This window comes from Harpia harpyja, chromosome 13, assembly GCF_026419915.1.
Source record: "Harpia harpyja isolate bHarHar1 chromosome 13, bHarHar1 primary haplotype, whole genome shotgun sequence".
Taxonomy (NCBI): domain Eukaryota; kingdom Metazoa; phylum Chordata; class Aves; order Accipitriformes; family Accipitridae; genus Harpia; species Harpia harpyja.
This window is the reverse complement of record NC_068952.1, coordinates 6,193,414-6,205,436: the sequence shown is the minus strand read 5'-3', so window position 1 is coordinate 6,205,436 and position 12,023 is coordinate 6,193,414. Positions and strand designations below refer to the sequence as shown.

General features: G+C 48.9%; 1 protein-coding gene across 4 annotated transcripts in view; it reads left to right on the top strand.

The window, feature by feature from the left end:
- Positions 1–12,023, top strand: part of STUM (stum, mechanosensory transduction mediator homolog) — a 48,638-nt gene that overhangs the window by 31,654 nt on the left and 4,961 nt on the right. Inside the window, exons 2-3 of one of the 4 annotated variants that reach the window (XM_052805326.1) lie at positions 1,891–2,070; positions 10,995–11,837. In XM_052805326.1, coding sequence (XP_052661286.1) covers positions 1,891–2,070; positions 10,995–11,035 — 221 coding nt within the window. In that variant the 3' untranslated portion in view covers positions 11,036–11,837. Of the gene's footprint in view, positions 1–1,890; positions 2,080–10,814; positions 11,838–12,023 lie in introns of all 4 variants that reach the window. The other 3 variants (XM_052805327.1, XM_052805323.1, XM_052805324.1) reach the window with 3 other exon arrangements.

Sequence of the window (12,023 nt, the reverse complement as noted above, 5' to 3'; positions counted from 1 at the left end):
TTTCCTCTGTGCAGACCCTTTTGTTTTGGTGGATAAGGGGATGAAACCCTGCCTGTGGAAGCTGAACAGTCAGAGGATGAAGCCCAGGGGGGATTTCTCCCACGGGAAAAGAGGCAGCCCCTCTCCCTGCCCGTGATGCTCTGCTGTGGGGCTGCCTCCCACCACCCCAGCAGCACTCACCCACTCCCCTCCACCGCGGTGTCACTCTGCTGCTGCTCCGTGCCCGGCCTCGGCGTGCGGCGAAGGGAGCGGGTGGGAGTATGAAATCAGATTGAGCCAGCGGCAGGAAGATGAGCGGGGTTTTAGGAGCTGGTGGAGTGTTAGGAAGATGCTGGAGTTGAAGCCTGCAGAGGATGGTGAGATTAAAAATAGGCTGTAGTCAGCCTTCCCCAGCATTTTGGCATCTTAACAGCCTGTTATTCTCGTGACCCACTGAAGAAGAGGCAGCAATGAAAGACATTATCTCTTCCACCACCCTGGCAGTGCAGGACAAAATGGTATTTTGCTCCTAACCAGATCCTTCTCCTCTCTCTCTGGTGGGTGTAAACTGAATGTTTCTTCCCCGTCTTCAGTCAAACCAAAGGACTCCCTCCTTCCCCCGAGTTCAACAAGGCACTTGCGTGCATCGAAGATGAGCTCATTCATTCACATCTTACAGGGTGTTTGCAGGTTTCCATCATTTGATAGGAAAAAGGGCAATTTCTGTACAAACCACTGGACATCATGCTGCAAGATTTTTAATTCAGGACATTCATTAAATAAAGCATTTCACAGAACTACATTATCCAATACAATCCATATTACACCTTTGTACCTACCTTAGCAATGCTGTGTTTATATTAAAAAAACCCAAAGACAATTCATAATGATAAGAGGTGTTGAAATACATAGTTAGATCAGGTGAGTGAACCTCTTGGCCAACAGCTTGTACATTATAGGGGTCAGAAACAGATTCTTCTGCTCTTTGCCTGTGTTGCATATTTCTGCAGGTTGATTGTGGGACAGACAAGGCTTCCCCGAGCTGCGGGTTTCAGCTAACTATGAGCCCAGGACATAAGCTGTGAATAAATGATCAGGCTTGTCCAATGTGGTAAATTCAGGAAAAATCTTTGTAAAGGCTGCTGTGGTGTAGTTTTTTTCCCCCAGCTTTAACTTTCATACATCAACAAGATCCTTCATCTGAATTGTTTTAGGAAGTCTGAAGGGTGTTTACAAGTTTTGTAAGTTGGTCTCAAGCAGAGCCAAGGGCTGCAATGCCAGGTCACCTGGCTCCAGCCCTGGTTTAGCTGCTTCTGCTTTGTTAAAACATGCTCTCAGGTAACAACTTGTGACTGGGGGAAACATTGTGCGAAGATGCAGTGCCACATTAGCACGCCTTTTTTTTTTGTGTGTGCTCCTTCTAGAGCAGTATTTGTGAATAGCAACAGACTGCCAGACCCATATAGCTTTCTGTACACAGTCCTGCTCTAACTCTGAGTGCAATTCTCCCTTTTAGAGCTTCTATGTAGTAAATGTTCTCCCCCAGAGAGAGCTACCAGGCAGAAAAAAGGTAGACTGGTATTTCCACAGACACGTAGCACTCCCTTGTAAACTGCCTACAGTGCATAAGTGGTTACTGTTGGGTGGGGGGGGAAGGAGCCAAAACCCAGAGAGTGTTTCTTCTGTCCTGGTTTTCAAGTATACGTATCGGTATAATTCAATGGGAGACAGTAGTATGTTCGAGTGAGATGTGGCTGTGCCTCCATTTGTCCTCCTGTAAAGTGTTTCCAGCTTTTCAGCACTGCAGTGGGAGCACAAGGAGTGGGATGCTATGAGAAGTGGGTCTAAGGGAAGGAATTTGGCACGAAGCCGTGGCTTTCACTGGGTGTTTTGTTGCTGCTCTCTCCCTAGGAACATTTGTATCGGCTTTTACCGTGCTGTGCGGAGCCCGGACTGACCTCCCTGACAGGCACATGTGTTGTGTCTTCTGGCTGAACATTGCTGCTGCTCTGATTCAGATCCTGACGGCGATCGTGATGGTTGGCTGGATTATGAGTATATTTTGGGGGATGGACATGGTCATTCTTGCAAGTAAGTACAGTGCACTCACCTCCCCGACTTCTCCCCTCAGTGGCCATGTTGCTGGGTGCCAGCTAACAACCCTGCAAGCCATCAGACTGCATTATAGGGAAGAAAAGCCACAGGATGGGCTCTGCAAGTCCATGAGAAACACAGTAGGCAGAGGAACTGCTGGAAGGCAGTTGGGATAGGCCCCATGACACATCTGGAAGAGGCTCCCATCCCACCACATGGGTTAGAATCTTCCTTTCCCCTTTATAAAATGAAAAGTGGAGGAAGGGGTGAGGCCCCCAGCACTGTGAACTCTGCTGCCTGGAGTCCCTTCTGCCCTGGCCGCATCCGCGTGTGTGTTTAAACGAGAGCACCCTTTCTCCCTCCTGACTCCAGCTGCATCTCTCCAGTTAGCAAGACCTCCCTGCGAGGCTGGTTCTGCTCCCAGGGAGCATGCAGGGCCAGCCGTCCCCAGAAGAGCCCCGGGGACTATCCTGGACCCTCTCCTTCCTCCCCAGGATATATTTACCCAAAGGCTTTTTTTCATGTTTCACACCAAGTTCTTAGGCTGTGCAGGACTGTTTAGCTACTCCTAGAAGGATTTCCCCTGCATCCTTTAAGGAGTCTCCAAAACATTAGTCTAGGGGAAGAAGAGAGGAAACCTTTTTTAAACTTACATAATTTAGATCACCCAGTTAGTATATATTACCAATCTAGAATACAGGCTCTGTAACTTTCTCTGCTAAAGATTTTTACTGGTGTAAAAGTTGTATCATATCACAGAGAATTAAGGTGACAGCCTCACCTCGCCTCCAAAGCCAGAAGCAGCCCACAACTCAGGGTGCTGATTACGTCTGCAAGACCCCACTCTCCTTCCAAAGGCTGGCAGAGGCTGGTGGGCATTGCCCCAAACCAAACAGGTCTGAGATCCTTCAGGCTGGCAGGGCAGACAGTTCCCAAAGCAAGCGCTTCTCCCAGAGAACATCTTACCAGCAGCTTTGGCTCCTTGGTTTGAAGGGGCTCCACTTTGTCATTTCTGCTGATGACATCTGTGGCTGCAGGACGGAGGAGGAGAGAGGATCTCAGGAAATTGCCAGGCACCTGCCTAAAGGTGAAATGGATGAAACTGAAAAAAACAGCAGGAAAACAGTGCACATCTTCAGCTGCCAAACCCAGGGTTTAAACCCTCTCAACAAACCACCTGCTAATTTCTGAGCCAGGTTCAATTTACAGGCTGAGTTAAAGGCAATCCCCACGCAGAGCAAACGATGGATATTAAAAACCTGAACATAAGCGAGGCAAAATGCTTTCCTCAGGACTAAGCAGGGCTGCCCTTCATTTTTCCCTGTGAACCAACTGCCAAGTTTCCTCTCAGATGTACCCGCAGAGCAGGCATAGCCCAAGTTATTTCTGAGGATAAATTGTGAATTGGTGTACATCTGTGACATGTCTTTAAGAACCTGCCCAATTTGTGTGTAATCCCATAATTATGTGTTCATAATCATATGCTCTTCTGCCATTGCTCTGCTGGACAGCCTCTGTGTACGGTTCGCTGTCTGGCAGGACCCAGTTCTGCAGTTGTGGGGAGAGGCAGAAAAGCACCTGTCCAGCTAAAGAGCTACAGCTGAAACCGTGACTTGCTTTTCTCCACAGTCCTGTTCTTGTGTGTCCTCTGGGTAGAGGGGCTGGGGCTCAGGAGAATCTTACTGGTTTTCCAGTTTGGTTGCTGGGAGAAACCATACAGCTTGGAAATACCGCCCCAAAGCTGTTCCCTGCACCTGGCTGGACCCCACCAGTTTGGGAGGCAGAGGGTGGGTGTGCAGCGTGTGCTGGGGATGCTCGGGCCAAGAGGTCCCTGACCCCAGCAACAGTATTTCATCCCGGCCCCTCTGGTGGCAGTAGGGAACGGTAAGAAGAGTGAACGTGTCTTATGTTAACCAGCTATAAATCATCTGACAAGTTGCAGCCCTTGGCAGTTTCTTGCTGTCTGATTAAATTGCTGGGTTTTAAGTTTACTTACCATGCAGAGAAAATAATGGCTAAATAAAGCAGCCCTTGGTTCATGCAGAATAAAAGAACAAACTCATTTTTCAGTCAAAACAAAAAACAGAATTTTTTCTGTTTGATCAATTGCTCCCAGCTGGATAAAACAGCCCTGTCAGTCCCAAAATGGTTTGTTTTTTCATGTTTTGTTTTCAAGTAAAAAAAAAAAAAACAAAAAACCCACCTTCGAAAGGAAACAATGTTTCAAATACAAGACATTTAATTTAAAAACACTGCCAAGAAACAGTTTGCTTTGGTTGGGTTTGTTTGCATACAAACAAACTATTTGATGCACTGGACAGAAATTGTACACCGTTGCAACTTGAATCCGCATGTGGGTGGGAAACAGTTAAAAAAATGTGAAACTACTGCTCACCTCTAGCATTCCTTGCCTTGAAATGGCCGATTCCACGAGTCCCTGTAAGGGTGCCATACGATTTTGATGGGCTAGAGGCAGGGCACAGCGGGTGGTGTTGAACCTGATGGGGGCTAGCAGCCAGGAGAAGGGTGGGAAGCAGCTGGGACTTGGGGACACCACTCTGGCTTTCCCTGAAGGATGAGTGCCTCGCTCCCTGGATCAGGGCCGGTCTCTCGATTAGCTGGTAGGGAGCTGGGTAGGAGTTAGGGAGGCTCGTCGCAGTTTTTCATCTTCTAGTGCTAATTCTCAGCCATTAGAAGGGGGAGCCTGCTCCAAGGGGAGAGCTTTGGGCTGATGTCATACTGTCTTTAATGAAGGGAAAAGGAGAAGAATTATAGGCCAGTCAGGCATACTTCAATTCCTGGAAGAAGTAATCAAACAAGTGACTTGCATGCATTTAGAAAATAAAAAGAAACAAAGTCAGCCTGGGTTTCTCCAGAGCGAGTCGTGTCAGACTGGCTTGATTCCCTTCAGTGGCAGAGGGATTCATTTTGTGAGTGGCAGCGGCGGTCAGCCGTCCCTCCTGACTTTTGGGCGCTGACACTGTCTCGCACAGCGTTCCTACCAGCAAGCCAGGGAGACATGGCCTGGGTGAAAATGCACTTGAGAACTGTTCTCTAAATGCATTTTCCTGAACTGGAAAGATATAAGGAGAGGTGTGTTGAAAGGTCCTTCCTGAATCCAGCTCTGTTCAGGATTTTCATTCATAGCTTCATGATGGACAGGAGAAGGGTCTTACTAGCCCCGCACCACCGGCGGCTGCGAGGATGGCAGGCGCAGTGAGGGCAGTGTCCCGATTCAAGCAAATCGAAGAAATGGTCTGAAAAGAATAAATGCTACTCAGTGGAGACAAGCCCAAGACACTAAGGAAGGATTAATCAACTGCATAAATACACGCTAGGAAACAACTTGTTTTTCGGAGAAGGATGTGGTGGCTGCAGTGACTCACAAACTGCACAGGAGTATATTGCTGTGGAGGGAACAAACACTGCCTAGGCAGGTAGGAGCAGAGCCTGTAGGACATTAACTGGCGCCCTCGCCTTTCTCGGCACACGTAAAGCTGCGGCGAGGCTTGTGTCCAGCTTTGGAGGCTGTACTTCATGCGGACAACCTGGAGAGAGTCCAGGGGACTGTGAGACAGCAGGCAATGAAGAAGTTCGGCAGGCTAGGGCAGCAGTTTAGCCTAAGACAGACTTAAATAACAGCAGGAAAGATCTGTGTGGAAATCAGGAGATGTTTTCCCTCCAGTAAGATCAAAATGCTGAAGAGGTGGCATGGCAGGATCTGCCCTCTCTGTCACTGGAAGACCCCGAGAGCAAGTAGACCCACGTCTGTAAGGAACAAGGTGGGACACAGCAAGAGACTGAGTGACCTCAGGGGTCCCGTCCAGCTCTCATCTCCTGTAAGGTGCCCTTTAGCAGCATATATCCCAGAAGGAGGATTAATTGAATGCAGTTTTGCTGTCACACTTAATTACTTTTGGCAGCACAATGGCATGGGGCATTTTCTCTGCTAATTTAAATGAATTGCCAGCTGGCCCCATTAAATGCCACAGATATCTTCTTTAAGCAGCCATATGGCTTTGGAAACCGTCCTTTGCTTTACCTGCTGCCTGAAGGCAAAGGTAGACTAAAAGGAAGCACTTAATTCTTTTGCAAAAAAACCCCCCCAAACTGGACTCTCCCCTTGCCGCTGCAAATATCTACCTGCCCTTAGTGGTGGCTGGGCAGCACTGCTGCACCGTGCTCTCCTCGAACCCCTCGTCACAGCTGTGGGGACAAGGCATGGAGCTGAGGCAAAAAAGAGCTAATTAGCTGGCCAAGGCCAACTGGAAAATAAGCCTCCTAAGGCTTTCTGGGCAAGTTTCCTTCTGCTAAAGGCACACCTTGTCCCCAGCCCACGCAGCACACGTCTTCATTAGCTGCATTGTGCAGAATGAACGCAGGGGAACAGCCTTTCCAGGAACTCCCTAGCTGCTCAGAGCTCGTTACAAAAGGTTTTGTGCCATTTCTTGACAGAAATACCACAGAAATCAATATAGTAATGTCACACTGAGGTGGCATAGGGGACAGAAGTCAGGGACTGTTCGTCCAGGCATTGTTTTGTCTCTAATGAACGCAGCCAAGAAGTCAAGCCTGGGTTCTGAAGGAAGCCCTCACTCAGCTTCTGGCCCCTGAATTAACGACTCGCATGGCTGTGCCTATGAACAAGCAAAGGTGCCATTGCTTGTGGTGTCACAGAACGGGGACTCCTGCTGCAACCCCTGCTTCTGCAGTGGGCAGCTGACTCTCAGGGACTGATTGCCAGCCAGGAGTAAGAAATTACCTGTAATCATGCTGTCCACTTGTCACTCCTTTGCTAATTACAGTGCTCAGACCTTGCCAGAAGCAGCAGCAGATGATTGCATGGTTACTGTACGCTCAGGCTCCGAGGGACTCTGGAAAGCATCACTGAGCCTCTATTCTCTGCAAGGTCCCTGCTAGGGCAGGTAACGCAGCTACCCTGGGAAGGAAAGGGAGCAGAAAGCGCTTGAGACTTGGAAGAGAACAACATCCTAAAACAGCTGGTAACCCTTCATGACATGAAGGAAATTCTGAGGACATACTGCTGGCTTAGACCTATTATGTTTTGGGGTTTTTTAATCTAAATAGAGCCATCCCCCAAACTATGCCTGAAGAAAGTAGTTAAAATACCCTTATTTGCAGTTTTCTACCAAATGCTGTGGTAGGGTAAGTTCTTAAAATATTGTAGGAGTGTTAAATACCACCAGGGTCTGCAGCACCCAGCCGGGCTGAGGCACGCTGCCATTGTGAGTTATCTCTGGGCACAAGCAAACTCAGCAGCAAAACTGCCAAAAAGCCATCAGGTGTAGTTTTCCCAGCTCTTGGACCATGAACAGCATGCCACGTGCCATCCAGTACGCTGTGATGTCTTGTTTGCTGATTTCCTTCAGCAGTTCCCCTTTGGTCAAACCTGTGAAATAGCAATGTCACAGAGGAAAGTGTTTGTGGGAGCATCACTCAGAGGTGTTAGTTCATCCAGCCTGTCCGGCTCAGGGCAGGTGAGCTGGAAAGCACGTGAGGGTTCCCCCATCGTCTTTAAACAAGAGCCCCAGATGAAATGATGCACTTCAAGTACAAGGATTTTAAATAATGTTTAGCCCTGGTGTGAATGTCTGATGGTAGAGCAGCTGTTCTCTGTTTACTCTGCAGCCCCAATTTATTTGTTCTTTTCTGGTTCTCCATGTGTTTCGGATATATTGTCTACAGTTACATTTCTCCCTCTCTCTTTCTTTCATGTTCCTTTGCCTCCATTTGTTCACCATCAAAGTTTCACAAGGTAAGTTTGTTTCTGTTCTTCCTCCTCCTCCTCCCCCGCCATGGCAACTCCCCATGGAGAGCGGTGAGCGCTCAGCTGGGGCAAACCATTTGGGATTCACTTTGGTCAGTGCTGCCTGTTCCCAGCCCAAGTCCAGCCATGTGCCTGTACGTGCCTGTGTCCACCTGTCTCTCTGTCTGTCCTGTGGCCACACAGCCGTGGGGACATGTTCTCCACCCAACCTTGAAATGCCTCTTGGGCTGCCCCAAGGGCACCCTCGAGCCCATTTCAGCCTCGAGAGCATCCTGAGGCCACCCTCAGCGTGAACCCAGTCCCAGTAAGACAGCCAGTGCACAGACTGGTTTATTTTTGCCTGAATCTTACTTGCAATGGTTTACAGAAGTGCAATTTCAAGCAAACTTGATTAAGTAAGTGATTTTGTGTGCAGATACTCAGACCAACTTAATCTTGATCCCAGAGCTGTCTGCTTTACAGAACTGCACCTTAACTGTATTGCAGATGTACTAACATAAAGCTGCTTCATACAGAATAGCTATTCCTATGCAAGAAATACAATAACTATTTTCATATATAAGCTATTTAACAAGTTAAGTCTGAAGTAGTTTAATAAATAAGTTTAGCATAGGACAGGTCATCTTCTGGCTTACTTTGGTCACATAAAGAGAGATACAGGCTTGGCCACCGTAACTGTCTTCTAGCCAGCTTCAAAACTCACAGCAGGACTGAAAGGATTTCTAGTATACCTTAATAAAAGGCATGGCTATGCAAGCAAGTTACTGTAAGCATAACCTAGCTTGCTTGCTTTAGCTAAGGATTCATGGCATGCCCCAACTCTTTGGTCCATGTGGTTGGTTTTTTTGTTTTGGTGGGTTTTTTTGTTTTTGTTTTTTTTTTTTTTTTTTACTGTGCTCCCTAAACAAATTAAACCGATACTGTAGACAAGCCCATATTACAGGTTTCCAACTGGCTCATCTTGCCTTCAGAGCCAACTCACACTTAGCACATAAATGTATAAGAAATCATCATTTTTCCTCCTAGAAAAAGCTGTTTGAAAAAGGTGAGAGTCTTTCTGTTCAGCTGCACATGACAGGCAGCAATACAGTGCAGTGCTGATAAGTGTTGTTAATCTCTATTCCTTGTGCTCATTTAGCAGCAGGAGACCCAGACTGCCAAGGCTGCGGGCATGCATGGATTTTCCAGAGTATAGCAAAATTTATTTGTCAGAGCCAATTCTTAGTTCAGCAAGAAGTCCCTTAAAGATAGGGCTTGTGGCACCTACTGGTATTTTGTGTTCAGCTTTTTTTAAAGGACTTACAAAAGCCTGACATAAGAGTTGGAAAGAAATATTAAAAAGCGTCAATGGAAAAGTGTTTGATGAGTTAAGCATTCTTCTGAGATGTGAAATTTCAGACTCATCTGAAATTCAAAAACATAAAAATGACAAGCTACTTACATTATTTAAGCAAAATAAAAAAACCTCCAGATTTTTAGAAGGTTTCTAGTTGAAAGATGTTCGTTATCACAGGCAGCTCAGGTAAGGACAGTTTGTTTGCTTCTTTGAAAAGGAGATCTTTTGCATTGATACTATCATAACAACAATCCCAACTTCTCTTAAAAAGAAAGCAGGTAAAGCTTCTGGTGCAGTCATTGCAACCACCTAGGAAAGTGTTAAAAACCCCCAATATTTTTCTCATTATCCTGTGTCAGCACAAGAGCAGCGGGTGCTCTCCTATTGCCCTTCCCTGCCCTGGCCCCCCGGGGGAAGGAGCCCTCCTCTGTGGGATTTACAGCCTCCCCTCAACCACTTCATACAGGATAGGAAACAAAGTGAGGCCCCAGGCCCTGGAGAAGCTGTGTCGAGCAGCAGGACAGGCTGCTTTAGCCCTTGCAGCATCCATGTGGCTGCAACGCAGCGGGGCCCTGGTGTCCGCTGGGGCCAAGCATGAGCCAACACAGAGACCCCCCAAGGGCTTTGCTGCCTTGGCCGGGAGGTGCATTAGACCCCATGGCAGGGGAAAGAGGAGAAGGGGTGGAGGAGGAGGGATCGAGGCATTTTCCCAGTGCAATTGGTTTTGCTGCTGGAAAGCTCCATTTTCTCCAGTCCCGCTGGACGGCTGCTGTGCCCTGACAAAAGCACCTGTAATTCCGCTGGGCTGGAGCAAAGCAAGTGCATAACAAGGCAGTGAGAATATAGGCAGGGAAAGGGCCCACAGAGGCATCGCAAGGTCTGTGTTTGAACTCTGACATGCCAGCCTGTGATTAAAGGCATCCCCCTTCTCCTCCAAGACATGTTTGTTCAACTCTGCAAACCGCAGCACAAATTGGTTGTTGCTGGAGAGCTCTGTTAGCAAAGGCCAGCACGGGAACTAAAAGGTGGATGGAGGAAACCAGCCTCCTCCTACCTGGCAGTCCTCTGGAAGGACAAGGTTCAGATGTAGATCGCAAGTAGAGATGAGAGTGTGTCAGATGCACGGCCAGCAAGCTGCCGGGTCAGCGCTTGGGAAGAGCAGTGTCTCTGGAGCAGTATACAAGGGCATACACTTCCCCTACGCTGCAGAAAAACACACTCTGTAAAGGTTTTAGGTTATTGGACTGTACTGGAATTGGTGGCCACTGGTACCTACTGTGCCTTTATAACCTCTTCAAGCAGATGTGCCTCTGCCCACGCCAGGGCCGGTGGCAGGCAGGCACTGCAGCGGCAAGGCTGGCCGCCGGCAGCCGCATCGCCGTGCCCAGGAAGGTGGTTGCACCGGGCAGGTGTTGGCTAAAGCAAGGCAGGGCGGCTTGCTGGGCTGAGCCTGCCCTGGGGCAGCCTGGCAGCGAGGGGGGACGTGGCATTCCCCCCCTATTCTCCCACATGGTTTGCCATTCCCAGTAAACCAGGCTCATGGCTCGCTTGAGCCTCGCCGAGGGTCCTCGTTAGGAATTAACGCTAATCATGTTCCCTTCCCCTCCCTCCTCACAGGCTACAAGGAACAGGGGATCCCACAGCAGCTGTAGTGGCTGGGACAAGTATGGTCAGAGAAACACGGCAAGAGATTTCCTTTGGCAGCTGTGGGCCACGGATCTTTTCATTACCCTTTGTCTTTCTTCTTACTTTTCTTTTGTTTCCTTCTGTCTGAACCCGGTTCATCTGCCCGTCCAGCGGAGCGGAGGTGCAGAGCAGCCGACGGAGACTTGCACTGATCCTATTGAGCAGCGGAGATGGGGCGAGCACGGCGTGGGTTAGGACTGGCCCTGGCCAGCACATGGTGGGCGGCCGATGAGGAGGAGGAAGGTGACAGGAGGAGGAGACACCCCTGGCAAAGGTGGCACCTGGGCAGGCAGCTGAGCCGGGGGAGCAGGAGATGCTGCTTTCTCTCTCCTCCCAGGAGGAAGTAGCTGAAGACGTTTTGCCTCCTTTTTACGCTCACTGTTAAAGGAAACCGGCGGCGAACATCAAATGCCAAGGAGCTATTAATAGATATATGTACAGTATGTAAAAGCAAACCAGTGGTACTTTCTCCCCACCCTGAGAGTCCATCCTCGACTGCTTCGTGGTAGTGGAGGACTCAGCCCAGCCTCCTCTACTGTCTGCATATACATGATGCTCAATGAAGCTCTGTCCTTGCAGATGTCTTGAGAAACGTGCTTGCTGTAAATTGTATTGTACTGCTGAACTGACTGGGGCTGTCCGCTGCTTCCATCCACTGGCACCATGTGAAGACCAGACCTCCTGCCAGCCCCTCGGGAGACTTTATTTAGCAAGAGACCGGTGCCCCACAGAGCCTTGCCTCTAGGGTGGTGGGTGCAGCCACGTGCTGCCAAAGGCTTCTAGTGTAAAACAATACTGGGGGAGCCAAAAAAAAAAAAAAAAAAAAAAGAGACTTTTCCTCCCCTCCCCCTGAAAGGGACTTGCTGGCAGTGTCTCCATGCTTTGGAAATGGATCCCCTTACAGTGCAGCGTGTGCTCCTGGCTGAAGCAGTGTCCCCACTCCGCTTCCCCAGGGTAAGTGCCCAAAGCTCAAGTATCACAACCTGGTGCTAACCAGGTGCTTGGTAGCGGTCACGGTTGGAAGGCCTGTAGCCAAATGGGGTAGGGCTGCGTTTTCATGGTTTGAACACACGATGTGCAGAGCTAAACTGGGCATCCAGGTGGAGTGACCCCTCTGATCCTGGCTGGAGCTCAGCCGGG